General features: G+C 44.8%; 1 protein-coding gene across 2 annotated transcripts in view; it reads right to left on the bottom strand.

Annotated features, from left to right (window-relative positions):
* Positions 1-22,970, bottom strand: part of ATF7IP2 (activating transcription factor 7 interacting protein 2) — a 239,021-nt gene that overhangs the window by 192,949 nt on the left and 23,102 nt on the right. For both annotated transcript variants that reach the window (XM_069210411.1, XM_069210412.1), the window contains exon 2: positions 18,678-20,298. In XM_069210411.1, the coding sequence (XP_069066512.1) occupies positions 18,678-20,298 (1,621 nt within the window). The remainder of the gene's footprint in view (positions 1-18,677; positions 20,299-22,970) is intronic.

Below are 22,970 nucleotides of genomic sequence, written 5' to 3'. Positions count from 1 at the left end.
AAGATGCATAAAACTTTAGTCTGATGAAAATAAATTACTGTCCAACAACATTATGATGAACACAACTTTCCCATTTCAGGATGGCAGCTGTAACATTCCTCTCTCCAGAACAAAATTACATTCTACTAAAGGACTCGTTTTAGCTCCTGTGTGGTTCGAGATCCTGGCTGCATTTCTAGCCTAGAAATGACCCCAATGTGGAGTCATCCTTTAACCTCTCTAAAATAACAGCCTTAAAGAGAACACAATTCACCTGATGGCCAATCTTTCATATTAATCTCAATTCCATGATTAAAGAACTCAATTGCACACTCTTTCCCCAAATGTAGCTGCTTAAACCACCCATCTTGACAACATGTATGTGCCACACATGGCACTAGCATTTGAAACTTATGTTCTGCTTGCACAACGCTCCAACAGTGTCAGGTACCTACATGGTTTTGAGCATGTTTAAGACATAGGAAGACATGCTGTTCACAAAGAAAAGCAAGAGGAGTTAAGTAACCTAGTGATTCTCATTGGCTAACATTGCCACCACATGTGGTAATTTACAAATGTTGACTAAAAGGCCAATCTTTTCTGCACTTATGTTTCCCTGCCATGGGCGAAGAACCAGAGATGCATGTAATGTCAGTTGTTTTTTACATTATAACCAATAAGTCTAACCTATAAATAGCACAATGAAAATCCTTTGCATTGAAATAGTGGCCAAACAAAATGTGAGGACCGCCCCACTTCCTCCCCTGCAAGATATGCTAAAGGTGCACCCTGACACACACATCAGTGGAGGCTGAGAGGGCTACCTCCAGTAGAGGTAAGCCTGGGAGCCCTCAAACACCGTGGGGGCTGCAGCGCCCCTATTATGCGCCTGCATTAAGGAATATATGAGGATAAAGAAGTCCTCTTATTTAGAATTCCCTCAAATTTATTTATCTGCAGACTCAATTCATGAAGATAATAAATAACAAATACTTGCTAGTTTATGCTACAGTGTGAAGTAACAATCTCACTTAGACATTAGCCCATTAGTTATGATCCGTAATGTACAAAGTGCACTAAACAGATTGCATTAATAAATATGATGACCAAAGGATGAAAGCAGTAGTCACATATTTATTATGCATGAAGAAGGAAAGTTTACTGCTACTGGTTACACACAATTAACTTTCTGTGAAGGAGCTCAAAAGCAACTTCAGTACCCAAAATATACCACGGAAGTAACTGCATATTAACTGCACGGTTGAGAGTTACTCAAAATCATTACTAGTCACCCTTAAGCAAGAGTAGAATGTGTGAAATGTGTGTTAAATACATGAAACAGAAATCGCCCTCACCTACTGTCAAGCTAAGTCATTATGTACATTGGTCATCAACTCATTACCAACCAGACACATCTTAGCTAATATGGAGTACACTGTGCAGGGCTTTGAAAGTCAGCTTTTGAAGGTTTTTTTTGTTGGTATTGCGCGTTATTCCAGCCACATGTAATATCAGTACGCTCACCCAAAATTATTTTAATGTTTTCTTAAATAATCAATTACATACTATAAATGTGATCTTATTTTTTTTATAGTTCTTTTGCTTTTTAATTTCTACTAGTAGGCTTGAAAAACTATACATAATTTTTGAGCCACAGAAAAATATGTATGAGCTGCTAATTTCCTGTCTCATTTATTTGAGACAAGGTATTTCTGCAAAACCTTTAGCATTATAGTACAAAGATATATATCTACAATATTTAAACTTCAAGAAGAGACTATGCCCCAAATAAAGAAATCTCTGAAAGTCAATGTACATTAAGTCTTACACAGTCAGTCACAGTTACAAAAGAATAATAGTAATAAAGTAAATACAGGGAGAAAAATACAGTGTTAGTTCCTGTATTTGACTGTACAAGCCTTAATTAGAACTGGAACGTGCTGGATGCACCCATTCTTCTGTCACATTCCCGCTTTCAATTGTTGCTTGCATTCACTCACTTACCCGCCCTCCTTTCTTAAGTTTCCCCACTGACTTTTCCATAACAAAATAAAGGGGATATAACTCAGACACCGCTGGATGGATCATAGTGCACCCTCCTGCCCAGACCTCGCGTCAGCAATAAGATAACTTTGTGAGGCCTTCACGGGCCCACATCGGTTTTCCACTTTTGCTTAGCTTTATATGTTACATTTAACACATTCAGTTGCCATTGCATTTTAGCAATGACATTTTACGCACTGTATGCTTGAACAATATTATTCAGAGAATACATTGTATATGCTGCCTGTTCTTAGTTTCCCTTTCTTGACTTGTAATCTGCACACACTGTTCAAGGCTAGGAACATAGAAGCTGTCTCAGAGAGGGCAAAGCAGGCACTGGGATGTCTTGTTCTAACATCCAGACATATCACTGCATCAGAGATGAGCATCTAACACAATGTTGGCTCTGAATATATCAACAATGCACTGACCCAGGGTGGTCAGCGGAGCATTCCGGTCACAACTGTCCTGGAACAATTCCTGTGTTCCACATGCAGCTCTGCTGCCGCTATTACATCGTGCAAAGAAAAGTTGGCAACTTCACTCTAGACCGGCATCCTGGCTCTGCTCTCAAGGTATGGGGGTATTAAGCTATCCTATTAGATCAGCCACAGGCAGAGGGTACACACGCTGTGCTCCCCAATTATACAAAGAGCTAGGTAGGAAGCTATAGATCTAAAAATCACCATGGTTGGACTATATTCTTTTCACCTTGCTGGTAACACTGGTTACAATGTTTTGTTTTATTTGCCTAATAATCGCAGCTCATTTTCTCTATGCAAAAACACCATTGTTTAAATAAACGTTTGAAATCAAATCTTTTTTATTCAAATCTTTGCGTTTACCCTAGGCATGCAGGAGTAAAACAATGAAAGGAGTACGATCTGTTTCCATAACTTCCCCGAGAGTCAGTGACATGTTTGAGGTTGCTGTAATTATCTGTTACCCTGGGAAGGTTGGTGGCTCAAGGTAAAGCACTGAAAGCTAGCTAGGAATTAGGCCAACAGTTTCTGATGGTCTAGATGGACAAAGTCCTTTCGTCCTGATGTTCTGCCATCCTAATACACAACCCTGCCTTTTTAGTGGGAACTGCATAACAATAAAATCCCTATGTTCCTATAGCACTTAAAAATAAAAACACAGCCGCTTTGCTGTGCAACATGGCTAAAAACATTGACAAAGCCAATATCTGGAATAGGTAAAACTACTGGCTTTGCCAATGCTGGTTTTACAGAACAGAAGAACGAGTTACTTACCTTCGGTAACGACTTTTCTGGTGGATATATTAGCTACCTGTGGATTCCTCACCTAATGAATACTCCCATGGCACCAGCATTCGACGGAAATCTTCTTACTAGTCTCTGCACGTCGACGAGGACGTCACTCTAGCCCACGCGACGCCGTCTGACGTCATACAGGCAATAAGAGGTCCTCGACAACGTGCGGACGTCAGTACCAATCATTTTTTACGTGCATGAGAACAACCAGGCAATGCAATGAAAGAGCAAGGCAACATCCCATTACATTGTAAAAATACACAACATTGCATGAATAACTGTAAATCTTTTATATATATATATATATAAAACTCTCTCTTTTTAAAAATATATATATACACATCAAGTATATACACAAAGATATATACATATGTATAAATATAATATATACAACATCTATTGCACCCTCAAAGACCAAGAGGAGCGCACTCAAGGATTACTTGGTAAGACCAGAAAGGCAACGGAGAGGCGGGTGGGACCGTGAGGAATCCACAGGTAGCTAATGTATCCACCAGAAAAGTCGTTACCGAAGGTAAGTAACTCGTTCTTCTGATGGATACAACTACCTGTGGATTCCTCACCTAATGAATAGAGTCCCAAAGCAGTACCACTCCCGGTGGTGGGTGCCGAAATGGTCAAACCAAGAAATCCTGCAGCACTGACCGTGCAAAATGGCCGTCCCTTCTAACCTCAGAATCCAAACAGTAATGTTTTGCAAAAGTGTGAAGGGACGACCAAGTTGCGGCCTTGCAGATGTCGACCACAGGAACACCTCTGGCCAAGGCCGAAGTGGCCGACTTCGCTCTGGTGGAATGAGCTCTAATGCCCTCAGGAGGATCCTTCTTTGCCAAAGAGTAACAGATTTTAATGCAAAGAACAACCCACCTGGATAGTGTTCTCTTGTGGACTGCCTTTCCTCTCCTCTTGCCCACGTATCCAATAAACAGCTGATCCTCCAGCCTGAAATCCTCTGTTCTATCAATAAAGAAGCTCAACGCTCTCTTTGGGTCCAGACGGTGCAGTCTTTCTTCCTCTTTGGAAGGATGAGGCGGAGGATAGAACGTGGACAAAGTAATTGCCTGAGCCAAATGGAAGGGTGAAACAACCTTCGGGAGGAAAGCAGCCTTGGTCCTCAACACCACCTTATCCCCATAAAAAGTTGTATAAGGGGGCTTTACCGATAAGGCCTGCAACTCACTCACTCTCCTTGCAGATGTTATCGCTACCAGGAAAACTGTTTTTATAACCAAATACCTTAAGGGGCAAGAATGCATAGGCTCAAAAGGGGACCCCATAAGGAAAGTCAGGACCAAGGACAAATCCCATTGCGGCATAACGAATGGTTTTGGAGGATATTTATTTAGAAGACCTTTCAAGAATCTGATAACAATAGGGGATTTAAATAACGATGGTTGGTCTGGAAGACAAATGAAGGCTGACAAGGCCGACAAATAACCCTTAATGGTAGCCACTGCACAACCTTTCTGCGCTAGAGAGAGAGCAAAAGACAAAACGTCCGATAGATGAGCATGTAAGGGATCAATCTGCCTCTCTCCACACCACGCAACAAATTTAGACCATCTATTAGCGTAGATAGATTTAGTGGAGTGTCGCCTGGCCGCTAATATAACATCCACTACCTCAGGCGGGAGAGAGAAGGAACTCAGGTTGCCCCGTTCAATCTCCAGGCATGTAGGTGCAGACTCTGGAGGTTGGGGTGTAGAACCTGCCCCTGCGACTGCGAGAGGAGGTCTGCCCTGAAAGGGAGACGGAGCGGAGGGCACATTGAGAGTTGGAGAAGGTCGGAGTACCATACCCTCCTTGGCCAATCCGGAGCTATTAGGATGACTAGAGCCCGGTCCTGGCGAATCTTCCTCAATACTCGAGGAATCAAGGGTATGGGAGGAAACGCGTAAAGCAACTGGCCGCACCAGGTTATTTGAAACGCGTCCCCCAACGCTCCCTGCATCGGATGCTGGAGGCTGCAGCACAACGGACAATGCGCGTTCTCTCGAGTGGCAAACAGATCTACCCGAGGAAACCCCCACCTCTGGAAGATTAAACGGACTTGATCTGGATGGAGACGCCACTCGTGGTCTGCCGAGAAATGGCGACTGAGACTGTCCGCACGCACGTTCAAGACTCCGGCCAGATGGTTTGCTATCAAGCAAATCTGATGGTCCTTTGCCCAGGACCATAGTCGAAGAGCTTCTCTGCAGAGAAGGTACGACCCCACTCCTCCCTGCTTGTTTATGTACCACATCGTGGTAGTATTGTCCGTTAGGACCTGTACCGACTGACCACGAAGGGAAGGGAGGAAGGCCTTGAGAGCCAGACGTACAGCCCGTAACTCTAACAGATTGATGTGAAACATCTGTTCCTCTGGAGACCAAAGACCTTTGATCTCCAGATCCCCCAGATGAGCTCCCCACCCTAGAGTGGAAGCATCCGTTATGACTGTGGCCACTGGTGGCGACTGCTGGAACGGCTTTCCTTGTGAAAGATTGTTGCTTGCAATCCACCACTTCAAATCCACAGCAGCATCTCTAGAGATCTTGACAGTACCCTCTAGATCCCCTTTGTGTTGAGACCACTGCCTTCGGAGGCACCACTGAAGAGCCCTCATGTGCCAGCGAGCATGCGTGACCAACAGAATGCAGGAGGCAAAAAGACCGAGCAAACGAAGGACCTTGAGGACTGGAACTACCGCTCCATTTTGAAACATTGGAACCAAATCCTGAATATCTTGAATCCGCTGAGGCGGAGGAAAGGCCCGACCCAATGTTGTATCCAGTACTGCCCCTATGAACAGGAGGCGCTGAGAGGGCTCTAGGTGAGATTTGGGCTCGTTCACCGAAAAACCCAGGTCGAACAACAACTGGGTTGTTGACTGCAGATGATGAGACACAAGCTCCGGGGACTTGGCTTTGATCAACCAGTCGTCCAAGTAAGGGAATACTGCTATCCCCTTCCTTCTGAGTTCTGCCGCAACCACCGACATCACCTTCGTGAAGACTCGAGGTGCTGAAGTAAGACCAAACGGAAGGACCGCAAACTGATAGTGTTGCAATCCCACCACAAACCGGAGATACTTCCTGTGTGACTGGAGTATCGGGATATGAAAGTAAGCATCCTGCAAGTCGACAGACACCATCCAGTCTTCCTTGTTCAACGCCAAAAGCACCTGTGCTAGGGTCAGCATCTTGAATTTTTCCTGCTTGAGGAACCAATTCAAGATCCTCAGGTCCAGAATTGGTCTCAAACGACCATCCTTCTTGGGAATCAGGAAATACCTTGAGTAACATCCTCGACCCCTTTCCTGCTCTCGGACCAACTCCACCGCGCCCTTGGAAAGGAGGGCTTGTACCTCCTGTTCTAGCAACAGGAGGTGTTCTTCTGAACAATAAGAAGGGCGGGGCGGGATGAGGGGCGGGAACTCCCGAAAGGGAAGGGTGTAGCCTTTTCCCACAATACTGAGAACCCAAGTGTCCGTTGTAACAGTCTTCCATTTGGTGAGAAAATGCTGTAATCTTCCCCCTACAGGAGAGGAGTGAGTGGGAAATGGTGAAAGCCTAAGGCTGCTTCCCCTGCTGCACCCCGCCAGAGGATGAGGAAGAGGCAGAGTGCTGCTGAGAGGCTCCTCTGGTGCGGACCCTACCTCTTCCCCTGAAAGATCTATAGGGATGGGAAGAGGCAGGTTGCTGATATCTTCCCCGAAAGGAAGAGGAGGAAGAGCCACGCCCAAATCCACGAAACCTCCTGAAAAATCTGGAAGAGGCCGTTGAAGAAGGAGCTTGGAGCCCCAACGACTTAGCCGTGGCCCTGCTTTCCTTAAAACGTTCCAAGGCCGAATCAGCCTTGGCTCCAAACAGTTTGTCCCCATCAAACGGGAGATCCAACAATGTGGACTGTACATCTGCAGAAAAGCCCGAGTTACGGAGCCAGGCCTGTCTCCTTGACACCACAGTTGTGCCCATTGCTCTGGCTACCGAGTCGGTGGTATCCAGTCCCGTCTGGATAATCTGGGTCGCAGCAGCCTGGGCATTTGAGACAAGATCCAAAAGACCCTGGGGAAGCTCTGTAAACGATGAGGAAATGTCATCCATCAGAGCATGAATATACCTCCCCAGGATACAGGTTGCATTGGTGGCTTTTAACGCCAGACTGCAGGACGAAAAAATCTTCTTCGACTGCGCCTCTAGCTTCTTTGAGTCTCTGTCCCCAGGCACCGTCGGGAAAGAACCAGGCGCTGACTTGGATGAACAGGAGGCCTGCACCACCAAGCTCTCCGGCGTAGGGTGCCTAGATAGAAACCCAGGGTCAGTCGGAGCCGCCCGATACCTCCTGGCCACGGCTCTGTGAACTGCTGGGGAAGATACCGGCCTCTTCCACACCTCTAACACCGGATCCAGCAGAGCGTCATTAAATGGCAACAGAGGCTCCGCCGCAGCTGAGGCCGGATGTAGCACCTCTGTTAAAAGGTTTTGTTTAGCCTCCACCACCGGCAAAGGCAGGTCCAAAAAACTAGCTGCCTTCCGTACCACTGCATGAAAGGAAGCAGCCTCCTCAGTATATTCCCCCGGGGACGAAAGATCCCACTCAGGGGAAGTGTCCAGCCCACTGGCCGACTCCAGTCCACGCAGCCCATCACCCGAGTCCTCTAGCTCTCCTTCCTCCAGGGCTCGTTGGTACTCCTGCTCTTCTAATACACGGAGAGCACGTCTCCTGGAATGAAGTCGTTGTTCAATACGCGGAGTCGACAATGCCTCCGCCGAAGATCGGCGCCGATCTTCAGAAGCCACCGACGCCGCGTCCGGCGCCACAGGTAACTTCGGCGCCAACAAAAGAGCAGCTGAAGCAGATGGACCCACCGGAGTCACAGGCCGAAATCCCGACGTCGACGGGATGGAAATCACCGGGGCCAATCCTTCTGAAGCCACCGGAGCGGCCACCGGCGCCGACACTGGCGCCGAGCCCACGTTCCCAAAAGGGAGAAAGGGCATAAAGGGTGCCGGCCGAAGAGGCGCAGGATCACCCAAAGAAAAGGCCAAAGGCCCAGCCGGAGCACCCCCTGGAGCCATCTGTTGGAAGATGGCATACATCGCATTCAAGAATGCGGAACTATCGGCTCCAGGGGTGGGAAAAGCCGGATACTGAGGTGCCTGTCTCGGAGGCGACCCCGACGCCGGCCTCGACGTCTGCGCCGGAGAAAACACCTGAGGCTCCAATACCTCAATCACCAACGCCTGTCCAGGTGAAGTTGGAGACGCCGGAGAGGGCAACGGCGTCGAAGGATGCGGCGTAACCGTGGGACTGATCTCCCATGTCCTTCGGCGCCGATCCGAAGACCTGGAACGAGTCTCCTTCGAATGACGCCGAGATTCTCTACGGCGCCGGGAGTCTCGATGACGCCAATGTCTTGAAGAAGACTTCTTGTGATGCTTCTCCTTCGATTTAGCCATAAACAGCTTCGCCTCACGTTCCTTGAGGGCCTTTGGATTCATGTGCTGGCATGAATCACAAGTCGAGACGTCGTGGTCGGAGCTCAAACACGAAAGGCAATCGGAATGAGGATCCGTCACCGACATCTTGCCTCCACACTCACGACAAGGCTTAAATCCAGACTTTCTCTGCGACATTATTACCACAGCGAAAGACTACGCAGCAAAAATACACTGTAACCAAAAAAGTAACAGTTGCTCCCTCGAAGATAACCGTTTCGAATGCACGGAAAAAAGGGAACTGACGTCCGCACGTCGTCGAGGACCTCTTATTGCCTGTATGACTTCAGACGGCGTCGCGGGGGCTAGAGTGACGTCCTCGTCGACGTGCAGAGACTAGTAAGAAGATTTCCGTCGAATGCTGGCGCCATGGGAGTATTCATTAGGTGAGGAATCCACAGGTAGTTGTATCCATCAAAAAAATAATTTTCCCAAAATCACACAATGTTGAGCCGAAGTCCAAAGTGGCAGATCTGGCCGTTAGGTCACATTTTCTCCTCCCAGTGTTGGTGTATTATGTTAGGTAGGTACAATATTTTGCATAAGAACTGGAAACATCCATCTTTTACATGGCATTCCCCCAGATTTCTTCCTTCTTTAATTGAACCTGTTTTGGTTAGCCAAAAGACTCCATGCACTTTACGCCTGCTAAACAGTTGTTAAGTGTTTGTGCTCTCCATTTTAAGCCTAATAAAATTGGAATATACCCAATTGGCACATTTAATGTACTTTAAGTGCTTAGTATGTGGTACTACAAGTACCCAGGGCCTGTAAATTAAATGCTACAAGTCGACTGCAGCACTCATTATGCCGCCCACTTAAGTAGCACTAAAACAGGTCTCCATGCCTGCCCCTGAAGCCTGGGCGTGCACTTTTAAAACTGCTAAAAAGCTTTTGCCTGGTTTAAAGCCTTCTTTTTTAATACTTAAGTCACCCCTGAGGGACGCCCCAAAGGCTCATAGGACATGGTACATGGTATGTAAAAGGAAGGACATGTAAAACATTAAATATACATGTCCTGGCAGTGAAAATTCACCAAAGTAATTTTTTTATTGTGACAAGACTGTCTCTCCCATTTGCTCTCACTGGTTTACAGGACTACAATACTAAATTCAGTTTGGGAGCAGCTACAAAAAATGGTTTAAGGACCAATTTTAATAGTAATTTAAAATCCAACTTAATGGTCAATCAGATTTTATATTATTATTTTGGAAATTACACTTTTAGAAAGTAATTATTTTCCTGCCTAAACCCAAAATGCTTATCTGGTACTGTTAAGCTGTCACCAGACTCATGATGGCTCCCTGTGGCGAGATGGGTATTGCTCACAGACAGCGGACAAACTGATCTGGTTGTGGGGTGGGAGACTCTTCCATTTACAGGACTGCACGGGGGCTGTCCTCAGCCCCTTCCTGAACTTCAAATGATGCCCACCTTGTCGCTGGCAAATGAAGATCACACTGAGGCCTGCCTCCCTTTTGTCTCTCTACCCAGGCTGGCACAAAATCCAGTGGTTAAGAGGAACTGATCAGAACTGGTTTGGGTGGGGGGGTGGATCGAGGCTTGCCCTCCACCCACAGTCTGCCACTGGGCAAAAGAAAAGTGGACCAAACAGACCTTGCCTCAAAACACTCATGGGATTGTGAAGATCTAACAACCTGCCCTGGTGTCTGAAACTGAAGGAAGACTGGATCAGCGAGCCTTGAACCCAGGACCCCAGAAGCAATTCCAAGAATCAAATGGCTGAGCTATAGAGACACAACAAGTTTCCAGAGGCTTCTCTCCCTGCACCTGCCCAGTTACACCTAGAGCTGTCCTGGACACTGCTACTGGCCTCTGTTGGAGTGGATCCTAAACCCCTTAAGTGGTTGTGCCACCAGGTTCTGTAGCCATGGCTGGTGTTAGAATGTATCCCTCCGGTCCTCAAATTGGAGAAGTGGAATTTAGAAGCTTTCTACCAACTTTTTGCCTGGAGAATCAGACCAGGATTTATCAATGAAGCTACAGTCATAGATGCCAAATCACTGGTAGGCCTCAGCTGGCTGGTTTGCCCTGCTGAAGGAGATCAGATTTCCCCAAACGTTTTTAAGTGAAGGTAGAAGACTTAATTGGTACTGATGCTAGACAGAATCTGATTGACAGAGGCCTTCCTAGGCATGGACTTTGCCCGCTCAGAGCTTGCCCCACAGACAATAATGTTTCAGCCACAAACGTTTCTAAGTCAGAAGGTCAATTGTCACCTGGGATGACCCCAGTAACTATATCTAACTGTGATCCATCTCGTTGCTTCTAACTTTTGACTTTGACCCAGTCTAGCACGAACAGAGAACCACGGTTGGCAATTTGTTCTTTTTGGTGCACTTTAATATCTTCGGTTCTACTCTGAATTTTCTTTATTTTATTTATTAAACTGTACTCTTTTTTCCTAAATTGGTCTGGGTTTTTCTGTAATGTGCTGTTGTTACTTTATGATATTTGTGTACTGCATAAATACCTTGAGCATTGCCTCCAAATTAAGCCTGACTGCTTTGTGCCAAGCTACCAGAGGTTAGGCACAGGTGTATTTAGTGGGTCACGCAGACAAAGAATGTGATTATTATTTGAGATGGGTTCTCATCCCCCTCAACGAATACTCCAATTGGTTTACAGCGGTGGGGTTCAGCACTTTACCCTATGATTGGAGTAAAACCAAGAATTTCTTACTCCCTTCCAACATCAAAATTGATTTCTTTTTAAAGTCTCCTTTATTTTTAATTGCCCATTTCCCCCTTTTTCTAAATTTTACTTCTATCCTCATATTTTGCTCCTGTGCTTTTTGCAAGAGTGGATGGTGGTGTGGGGGAGGACTCAGCAACATTGAAAGTTTCACGGTGACAGAGGTGAAAATGATTTATTTTAAGGAGAATGGGCTAATTCTAGCAGAAGGCTCTATAAACCTGGAGTACTAGGTAGTCCTCAGAGCCCCGGAACAGATCCACATGTTGCTGTCTACATCACATGGGCTGAAGCTTGATGGTGCAGAAGACAAGGAAGAGAAAAGAGGAAGAGGGAATTAATTGGTAATGGCCCCAGAGAAGAGAGGCAGACCCAATGGAGTGAGGCCACATGCCTTATCCATGGCAGAGAGCAGTGTGTCCTCTAACAGTCTGACCCCTACAGAGTTGGGAGGGGACAGTAAAGCAAAGAGAAAACTGAGGCTGCAACCCGGCCACCGAGTCCAAACACGAGAAAAAGCTGGCAACAGAAGAGAGGAGAACTGAAGCAGCTGCAGCAGGGGTCCTAGAGGAGTAGAAGGCAGAGGCTGAGAGAGCTTTAGAAGAGAAAAAAGTAGAGGCTAAGAGAGCCTTAGGGGAAAGGAAGATGGCTCTAGAAGAGAAGAAAATTCTGCTAGCAAACGAGAGGAGCCAGAAAAAAAAAATACTGGACCTAAAAGCCAAGAGAATCACAAAGTCCAAGAGTCCAGTAAAGATGGTGGCAGCGATGCAGAGGGCCTAGAGGTAAAAGGGTCCACATCCTCTAAGACCTGATGCCTAAGCTTTGTAGTGGGGAACAACACTGACCAGTGGATTGAAGCCTATGGAGTCACTTTATTCATGCACATGGCCCTAAAGGAGTATTGGGGGGGCGGGCTTGTTAGTCTTTAGAAGCATATGCCAGTTCCTAGACAAAGTTTGACAGGATGAGGCATGCCCCCATGAAAGAAGCCTGTGCTGTCAAGTTTGCCTCACCAACCAATGGTTGATTCGGTGGATTACTCCAGTAAGGCACTAAATGGCTGGGAGAAGGGCAGCAAAGTGAAGGACTATGATGGGCTATACAATCGGTTTATGAAAGAGCACATGTTGAGTAACTGCTTTGCAGAAGCGCACAAACAACTGATTGATTCAAAGCTCACTGGACAAATGTAGGCAAAATCCTCATCAACAGAATGAGGGTGGAAACCAAAGGGTGTTCTTTAAAGGACCTCAAAATGTTTTGAGGGAATGGAATCCTAGTCCAGTGTTGAGCAGAACGGTGGGTTTCTGGGAAGAAGTCCCCATGCTACTTACGGCCCAATTGCTATAAATGTTATCAATATGGGCACAGCAAGGGCTCTACAATCGGTCACCACAGGAAGCAGCAAACCACTAGTGAGCCTATACTGGAAATAGCAAATGTACTTGGAAGGAGGTTGCACCATGTTAGTTTTGGGGGAGATTTCAGAGGCTACTCTAGTGCCCTTGGGTGACAAGGAGATGGTGCCTAAATCTCACATGCCTGACAATACTAAAAAGTATAGGAAGTGGCTCACCATCAATGAACAGAAGGTGGGGCTCTGAGAGACACAGGAGCCAGTTTGACTACTGTTAGGGGCTCCAAGAGCAGTTGATCTCTGATGCAGTTCACCTGGTTGTGTTAGCAGAAAACTATGCAAGTCACTCTCCGGTGGCTCTAGTTCCCTTGGATGGGTGGTAGGTTGTCTAAGGTTCCTTAAAAGGTAGCTGTGAGCCCAGTCTTGTCTGTCAACTGTCTGCTGAGAAATAATCTAGAGCACATAACCTGGAAAGTGGTGGAGCTCAGGTCTCATTTAGAGATGTTGGCATTGCAGGAGTGGGTGTGTCTGACCACACGGTCCACGGAAGGCCATCAAGGGTGGCAGAAGGACCAAGAGCTGCAAAAAACGGCCAGTAAGAGGAAAGTCGCAGGGCTTGGAAATCCAACCCAGAAGCTCCCATGTCAAGGAGGAGGCTGCTCCTGAGGCTGACCATGTCAAGGAGGGGGCTGTTCCTGAGAGTGACGTCCCAGAACCTACAGGGAAAGACATGGTTGCCCTAGGAAACCTACCCAAAGTTACCTGGGTGGCAAAATGAAGGGGGTTGTCCCAGGCAGATTTTTGCACAGTGCAGAAGGAGACTGCCCCATTCTTGTAGGCCTAAGTCAGCAGGCTGTGTCCCTAGCAGCTGGCAACAACTCTCACAATCGCCTTATTAACTGGGATAATAGCCTCCTGTATAGTAACACTGTGAGCCCTGTGTCTGGGTCAACCTAGGTGTTGATCCTACCCCAGTGCTACCAGGCCTTGCTATTAGAGCTGGCTCATGCCATTCCCCTGGCAGGACATAAGGGGCAGGCTAAAACCTTCAACTGACTAGTCACTCACTTTTATTGGGCCCAGAAAAGGACACAATCAGATGCGTTATGGTGATCCGGTCTTACCTGCCAGGCCAGTGGGAAGTCCAGGGTAAATCAAAAAATCTGCCTTGCTCCCATTCTCTGTGATGGAAACAGCCTTTGAAAGATGGGCATTGACACTGCTGGGCCTCTAGACCCAAAGGCTGCCTTAGGAAACAGGTTTATCCTGATCCTAATGGTTCATGCCGCCTGGTACCCTGAAGATATTCCCTCAGAGTCCGGCCCATGGTGTTGAGGGAATGGATAGGGATCCTTACCAGTGTGGGTTTCCCCAAAGAAGTTGTGTCTGGCAGAGGCACCAACTTTGTTAGTATGGGATGAGCCTGGGGCGCTCCACACCATACCACCCACATACCAATAGTCTTATTAAAAGAATCAGTTGGACTGTGAAAGACACAATAATGGGCCTACCATAGTCCTTGATGTGCAGGAGGGACGTCCTCGTCATGTCTGCTATTTGCATACAGGGTAGTGCCTCAGAAGGGAGTGGGGTCAGTCCCTTTGAACTTCTGTTTAACCTCCCAGTACATGGACTTCAGTCTTTTGAAATACAGGTGAGAGCCAGCCCCCAGAACAACCCCCCCCACCACCACCCTTCCTATGTAGTGAGCTTCATGTTGGCCCTCTGGTCTCAAATTAAAAACTTCTGGAAACAGAATGCTGGGAACCTGGAGAACAGCCAGAAGTCACAAAGCAGTGGTAAAATTAGATGTCCACGCTTGAGGGGTATCAGCTTGCCAGAATACGTGGAGATGAAGCCTGTGGAGCCCTGGGCTTGAAAGGACCAGTGTCCCAGTCCTATAGAGTGAAGGAGAATAAAAAGGGAAGGTCACCTACTTGGCGGACATCAAGACACTTAGGAACCCTTTAATGGTCCTACATATGAACCGCCTCAAGCCCAGCTTTGACAGGTCTAAAGTAACTATGCATTTGGTGATGGAAGATGGGGAGGAGGAGAATGAACATATCCCAGACCACCTGTCTTCCCAGAGCAAGACAGGAGAGTGGAAGGAGATGCCCTCTCCCCTTACCCTGATCTCAAAACAGAGGGACTGGTGTCACTTGTTGGGGCAATTTGCCTTCATTGTCTCACTTATCTCAGAGCTCACTGATTAGCGTATTCATGACAGACACAGGGGACAGCACTCTTATCAATAATAAAATCTACAGGTTGTCTGAAAAAAGTGAGAGTCTGCAACGAAAAGGTGATATCTAAGATGCTGGACTAGGGCAGGATTGATTGAGCCCTCTTGTAGTCATAGATCTAGTCCAGTGATACTGGTACCCAAAGCTTTCCCACTGGGAAACACCCCAGAACTTAGGTTCTGAGTAGATTACAGGGGCTTCAGTTCAGTCACAAAGACTGATGTGCACCCTACCCTCAGAGCAAATTAACTCCTTGATTGGCTGAGGGCTGACAAGTTCCTCAGTATCTGTTCTTGACATTAGGGAATCAGCAGATCGTCCTGTCTGAGGGGGCCAAAGAGATGTCAGCCTTCTCCACCCAACAGGGCAACATTCAATTCAAAGTGATATTATCTGGATTAAAGAATGCACCTTCCAGAGGTTAGTCAATGAGATCCTGGTGGGGCTAGAAAACATCAGTGCCACTTACTTGGATGACATAGCAGTTTTAAGCTCCAGTTGGGATGACCTCTTGCACCATCTCCAGGAAGTGCTTCAGGCCTTGCAGAAGGCAGGCCTGACTATCAGCACCAGTACCTGACAAATACGGCAGGGAACAGTGGTGTACCTGGGCCACTAAGTCAGTGGAGTCATGGTTCAGACTCTCCAACCCATGGTACAGACCATTATTGCTTGACAGCTACCAAACACCCAGACCAAGGTGAAAGCTTTCTTAGGCCTCACTGGGTACTACAAGATATGTTTACAGATATTGCCCCTTAATTGAAGTGACTTCCAAGAAACAGCCCAAAAAAGGTGATCTGTACAGAGGTGTTGCAGAAGGTTTTTGCTACCCTGAAGGAGGTAATTCCAACTTCAGATAAATGTTTCAGAGTATGGCATAGGTGCTATCTTGTCACAGCTAAACAATGAGGGCTAGGACCAGCCTGTAGCATTCATCTGTAGGTGACTACGATGGGAGGGAATCATTTTCAAAGTTCTGGCATGTGTGAAGCTGGGACCATACCAGCTGGGGACTTGCTTTGGTTTTAGACAGACCACAGATCCCCTAAGATGGCTGCTCCTTTTGAGGTATGATTGAGCCTGAACTAAGGTTCTGGAATTGGCTTGGTTAGCTACATGGGACTAAATGGTCTGGGCCTAGCACATGTCAGCAAGATTAGGTGACTCACAGGTTTGTATGGTTGTTTGTGGCAAGGATTTTGCAGAGTTCAGATTATAAGTATGACCACAGCTGGACTTGGAACCAAAAGCAGCCCTGGCAACTTTTCTGACCAACCAAAATTCCCCTTCCATACCTCCCCCCGAGGGGGAGTGGAGGGGACTGGACATTTGCACGCACATGAGGTCTTAAAACTGTGCATGCAAAGGTACCAGGCACAGCTTTAAGACCTCATAAGGGGTGTGCAAGCACATGCTTGCTGCTGTTTTGGGGGCAGAGTTGCTGTAAAACCGGCCACCAGTCATAAAACCAGCCCCCACCCATCCAAAACCAGCCCTCACCCTTCCAGACCTCCGGGAAAAACACCCAATGCCAGCTCCGGCCAGTCCAGCACTAAGTATGACCTTCTATGGAAAAAAAGCATCAAAGGAGCTTTCTGACAAGACTGAATGTTGTGAGACATACAGGAGCCGCACAGCTTCGGTTGCTCTCATGAGTCTCTCAATATGTGACAGTTTGGACATCTCTAGACGGTCTAAAAAAAAATACTGAGTCACCCTGAACTTTGAGCGAATAGAAGAGAAGGCTGATTTGTGCTTTTCATTAACTTAAAATAGACTAACTTTTGGCAATAAACATTTTGAATGGGACGTAGGGAGACCTTTGGATTTTCTTTCTGACAATCTTAGATATTATGCATGGCAAGTAAATAACTGTACAATAGTTGCTTTCAGATTAGAAAAAGGCTACGATATGTGATGTCCACTCCTGGTGGAGGAGGCGGGCTGTTGAAAAGTTATCCATTATCTGATGTCTGAGGGCCAAGCTATGGATATTTTATGAGAAATGTACTTACATCTTACATATTTCTAGGATACTTGTGTGGAAATAGTTTGATGTATTGGAAGTTTCATGTATAAGCAGCTCTGTGGATGGAAAATGGTTAAACCAGATTCAAGTAATTCACTTCAGAGAAGACTTCTGAATGATTCACCAAGCTGAACAACAGCAGTTTCTACGTTGTGTCTGACCTCATGTTAGCACATTAGTAGGCTAAACGAACACTGGCTCAGGTTTAGATAAGAACCAGTGCCTAGCCCAAAGATGATCAATATAGATGTGCAATACATTGACCATGTTGCATATTTTAAAAACGAATGTTCTTGCTGACAGCTCTGTACAAAGAACCCCAACCCAGCTTGTTTATAGGTTAAGCACTGCTGTTTGTGATGCAGGTGGAAGATAAGTGACTAGAGCCAAGATAGGCATTGTAATGAACAGCTTTTTAACTAAGATCTTACAGACTAAGATATTGTAGGTATTCAGACTGTCTGTTGATAGTGGGAGTACTGCAGACAATCCCTTCTCATGCACATTAACTTCACAAGCTCATGACTACTGCCCTTTGATGGACAGTGTGAGGGCAAGGAAGTGCCAGCCAGGGTGGGGATACTCAGTTGCTGGTGAAGCAGCAGGATTGGGAGGAATCATTAGCTGGCTAAGCTCAGCGTTGTGCGCAGCTACCTGGCTTCAGCATGCAATCAGCTACAAGAAAGGAGAGCTTATTGGCTGTTGGATCAGAAGTGGCACAACCAGAGAGAATGCCAAGTGAGAAAAGCTTCTACTACAACTTTAGTTCTACAATTTTAACATACCTTTGAAAGACAAGTAAGCAAATGGAACCCCAGCACACTTCTTTAGGTGTAAAGAGGCAAGGAAAGTGTGCACTTTACTACAGATCTGGTATCAACAAGAAAGAACAGAATATGTGTTGTGGTTTACTGCTGCTTTAGTCAATGCCACAACACGATTAATGGATGGCTAAAACGGACTGGAAAATGGATGTAGCTTCTTGTAAAGAGCAAAACATAAAATCCACAGCAAAATGCATTCAATAATCAGTTAAACAACAATGCTTATTTTCTCAAAATTGCAATCCAGCTGTTTAGGGAATGGGGTTTAGAAGAGAGCAGCTCCAGAACCATTTAGTCAAACAGATTTTGGAATACAGAACTACTCAAACGCTCTTCCAAATTACCACTGATTTAATTAAAAAAAAAAAAAAAAAACACACCTTCCACTGTGGGCAGCACACTGCTAGTTCTGTGCCCTATACAAACATTGCATACCAACATTGCATAAACCAGCTAGGTGGAGCTTTAAGATTAATAGGGTCCCTTAACCATAAAACATGGTAAACAATGGGGTCAGAATGCACTTAACTTACTAGGCATATTTTGCTCACTGGGATCTCAGAATATTATGAGAGGTTGCGCAAGCTAGCTATGGGATTGGGATATTTTCCTTTTTTTCCCCCGCAAGGGATATCTCTAAACACACTCTTTGGTGAAATATTTAAAACAACACATTTTTTAATCAACAAGAGCATACACTTACCAATAACCAATTCCATGGATGAATCTATGTTTTGGGAGGAAACCTCAGGCCCTTGACATGAAATTGATTCATTAAAATATGTGCACAGGGCTGCATTGTTCAAGTTGTCAACAAGTGTTTCTTTCTTAGAAGTTGCATCTGCGTCAAGACATGAAAGGTTTTTATTAGCACATTCAGCAGTGTCTTTTCCTTCCAAATCATTAGCTAGTGTGTCCTTTTGAGGCAAAGATATCGTTCCATCTAGATCAGAGTTGGTTTTGCTTTCCGGTTCATCAAAAGCTTTATTATTCAAATCGACATCCATAGTGTCCTGCTGAAGATAAATTTTACTTTCATGCAAGCACTTCAATTTGTCACCGTCAGGTTTACTAATGATTTCTCTCTTCACATTAGTATCCAAAGAGTTATTAGTGAGCTGCACCGAACAAGGAATGGTGACACCTTCACTTTGCGATACAGGGTTTATGTTTATAGTGCCCTTCTGAGGAAAAGTTTTACTTTCATCCAAGCACTTCACTTTCTCATTGTCAGGTATACTAATGATATCTCTCTTCACATCAGTATCCAAAGTGTTGTTATTAAGGATCTGCACAGAACAAGGAATAGTAACACCCTCACTTTGTGATACAGGGTTTATGTCTTTAGTGTCTTTCTGAGGAAAAGTTTTACTTTCATCCAAGCACTTTACTTTCTCATCATCAGGTATACTAATGATTTCCCTCTTCACATCAGTATCCAAAGTGTTAATAGGGAGCTGCACAGAGCAAGGAATGCTGATGCCTCCACTTTGTGATACAGGGTTTTTGTCTGGGAGACTAGGGTGTAGGTCTTGTAGACTAACTGCACCATCAGCTTGATTTTCAATGTTACGGTACACTTTTGCATTCATCCGTTCCAACACTGGAAGAAGTCCTTCATCTTCATCTCCTTCACTTAAATTTAAAGGTATCACAATCTTTTCAGAAACGGGAAGGACTCTGTCAGTCATCATCGCATCATCATTCTCACAATCAGCCTCCAAAGGGATGGGTGCAGTAGTTGCTATTAATTTTTTCTCTTGTGCTAACATATCATGCAATTTCCTTGACAAGCTGTCTTGTAGTTTTGAGGCCACAGTACTCACACTGTGTTCTGACAAAACACCAGCTTCTTGATCATATATGTCATTCAAAATATTTTGAATTAAAGGATTTTCAATGGATACATTTGAAAGAGGAGGTTTTTCTAGGGTGTAAGGTTTTACTTCTGAAGGACTGAGCGACTGTGCTGTCTGATGGTTAAAATGGCAGATATCCTTTTCTAGTGAACATGCCGCTACTGAAGAATCAATGCCCAGTACCTCCACTGACACTTTTAATTGGTTTGGAGACACATCTTTTTCTTCAGATAATAGGGTTTTGGATTCCACTTTGAAGATTTGACCAAAAAGATCATTTTCACAATTTGTATCATCTTGTTTGGTGAATGGTACAGTTTTATATTCCTTATTTGTTTCCTTTGAAACTCTCTCTTTTTCCAAAATATCCTTTAATTTATTTAGTGATTCAATTTGTTGACGACTGCTTGGATTCATAGTTTTGCGAGCTCGAAAAATCTTTTTCCCACCAGATGAAGGCTCCATCTATAGAAAAGGCATAAAATACATTACTAAAACAGACTTGTAATTATACTATTACTCTGCTTAAGACATGCAATAGGTGAGAGAAGCAAGGAAAAGGACAGCAGACATTTAAGAGTCATGTATGGAGAAGCTTGTCCAAATAGCTTAGGAGAACCCTGCGTAAGCAACAATCTTTAGGGACTCTAGAGAGAACCAGCAAAGATAATTAAACCATCAGTTTATGAACAAACCTGCTGTGATGGGCTAATAATCAACTGATGTTATTTGTTGTTCTTTGGGAACAAATGAAATATTTTCACTGTACTGGAACAGAATCAACTTGAACAGGCTGAGTGAAGCAAGAATGCAATGGGAACACAATACATTTTGTGGAGTAAAACAAGGCCATTGAAAAAAATACTAATGAAGAGCTGTAGCAGATGCAATGTAGGCAGTCTATGGGACGTACAGAATCCTGTCGATACCATGGGTTAATGACAAGTTAAAAAAGGCAACAGCAAGGAGGAGTGACCAGAGCAAGACAATGCTATGTTAAGCTATCCTGAATCTAAGCATGGGCCCTGTGCTAGTGATATGCAAGCAGGGTGGAACATTCCGTGGGGGCTTGTCTGAACAGTAGGTGGGAATGCACGATTCAAACATGACTTTGCAGACATAAGTTATAAAAGGCATAGAGTGTAACCTGGAGATTCTAGATTCCATACAGGTTAGTTACACTCTTAGTCTGTTTTAAACCAAGGACAACAAACAGTTTTCTGCTTAAAACAGTGGACAAGTAAAAGAGACATTCTTCTGTTACAGCTGTCAGATGACCTGAGGGATTAAATCTACAGTAACCCCGAATAGAGAAACCTGCCAAGAATGGACCTCCTAAAGCATGAATAGGTAACAATGTTCCAAGAGAAATACTCAGTAAATTACTTCTGTTGAAAATTAGCCCACGGTCAGTCAGAATGGAACCTTTATAATCAGTGCTGTTAGTTTGCAGATGATTTGCAAGACTGAGTTGAGAAGAACTCTTACAAGCCTCAACACTGATACGTATATTGTGGGTGGGAAGAAGTCGAGGTGGTCCCAAGTGGAGCGCAAAAGCTTCCCATGTTAAATGTCAAATACCTCGGCATCGAAGTAACGTACATTAGAAAGCTCCTGGGTGCCAGAGGAAGAACATACAAGCTGTCCCATCATTATCCTTCTTTTTCCTCTTCCTTTCTACTAATGGTACAATCATTTTACATCCTCTTTGGGACGCTCAGTTACCAATAAGACTATGTTATTCTATCACTGGGTAAAGGTTTTATCGATTTTTTAAAGTTTGCACTCTGTTTTTTCATTTATTAAAAACCCACAAGGACAGCAGGTCATTGTTTTTGTTTACCAGGACAAAGCCTTCAGTTCTTAGTTGATCCCCTAGTGTCTGGAGGTTACCAGTCAAAGCCCCTTGCTCCTGAGTATTCACAAAGTAAGTTGTAAACTCCTTCAATAGCCATTTGAGCACACAGGGGCTCCATTATTACCCATAGGATCAATACTTTATTAAAAGTCACTTTAAATATACAAGGCCTCAATTCAGCCATTAGTCGAAAAGCACAACTCAAATTTATAAAATATACAGAGGTAGACATTCTCCTACTCCAGGAGACATATTATATAATAACAGTCATCTGTGAACTAAGATTTTATTTGTACCCCCTTCCAGTTTCATGCAACCACTAATGCTAAAACTAAAACAGTAGCTATTTTACTATGGAGAGGCATTCATTTTGCCATATACAACAAACTAGAAGACAAAGAAAGCATATTACTAGGCCTTAATTGCATGATCAGCAACACACAAAGGATGCTGGTCTCAGCGCATGGCCCCAATGACCGGAAGCATCACTTATATGCAGATTTGTTCCCAAAGACAGTTCAGTTTCACAAACATGGTTAGACGCGGTTTTAATGTATCACTGAATCCTGTTGTGATAAATCATCCCCTGAGGACTCGAACACACAGGTCCTACAATCATTAACACATCTAATAGAATACCTAGTACTGGTGGACATTTAGAGAACTCAGCATGAGGGAGAACAGGGGTAGGTTTCTTCTCCAACTTCCACAGATCCTTTTCTAGTCCGGACTATGTCTTAATTGATAGAAGGTTGAGTCCCCAAGGTACTTGATACCTGGATAGGTGCAAATATTTGGTGGTCTTAGTAAATTAGATTGAACATCAGCCCATAGACTCTCTCCGAGATGATGGGCTATCAATGAAATAGCTTTTAGAGACCTGACTGCATCTTCTGTCCGAGAAATTATAGACAATTGGAACAACTCCTGATGAGATGCTTTTGAGGGGAAAAAAAAGCTCTACATAACAAATGTTATTATGAGAAGGGCAATAAGATGCATGCAAAGTCTACTAGCCTTTAAATTACACAAATTTGAAACCAAAAACGTTCTTTTACAGATGAGTAGTCACAACAGAAATTCTCAGCATTTTCCCCATTAGAGAAGATGAGTTACAGATATTGAATAAAAACCTTAAAAATAAACAAATGCTTGGACCTATGCCCATCTATTAGGCTATGTCAATTTATTTGCTAAGCTGCTAGCCACACAGTTTGACTCCTTTTTTAAAATCTGGTAAAGTCATGAAAACAATGATGGAATCCACCACAGTCCTCTT

The sequence above is a fragment of the Pleurodeles waltl genome, chromosome 10 (assembly GCF_031143425.1).
Source record: "Pleurodeles waltl isolate 20211129_DDA chromosome 10, aPleWal1.hap1.20221129, whole genome shotgun sequence".
Lineage (NCBI taxonomy): Eukaryota > Metazoa > Chordata > Amphibia > Caudata > Salamandridae > Pleurodeles > Pleurodeles waltl.
The sequence above is the reverse complement of the archived record's forward strand: the minus strand, read 5'-3'. Positions and strand labels throughout refer to the sequence as shown.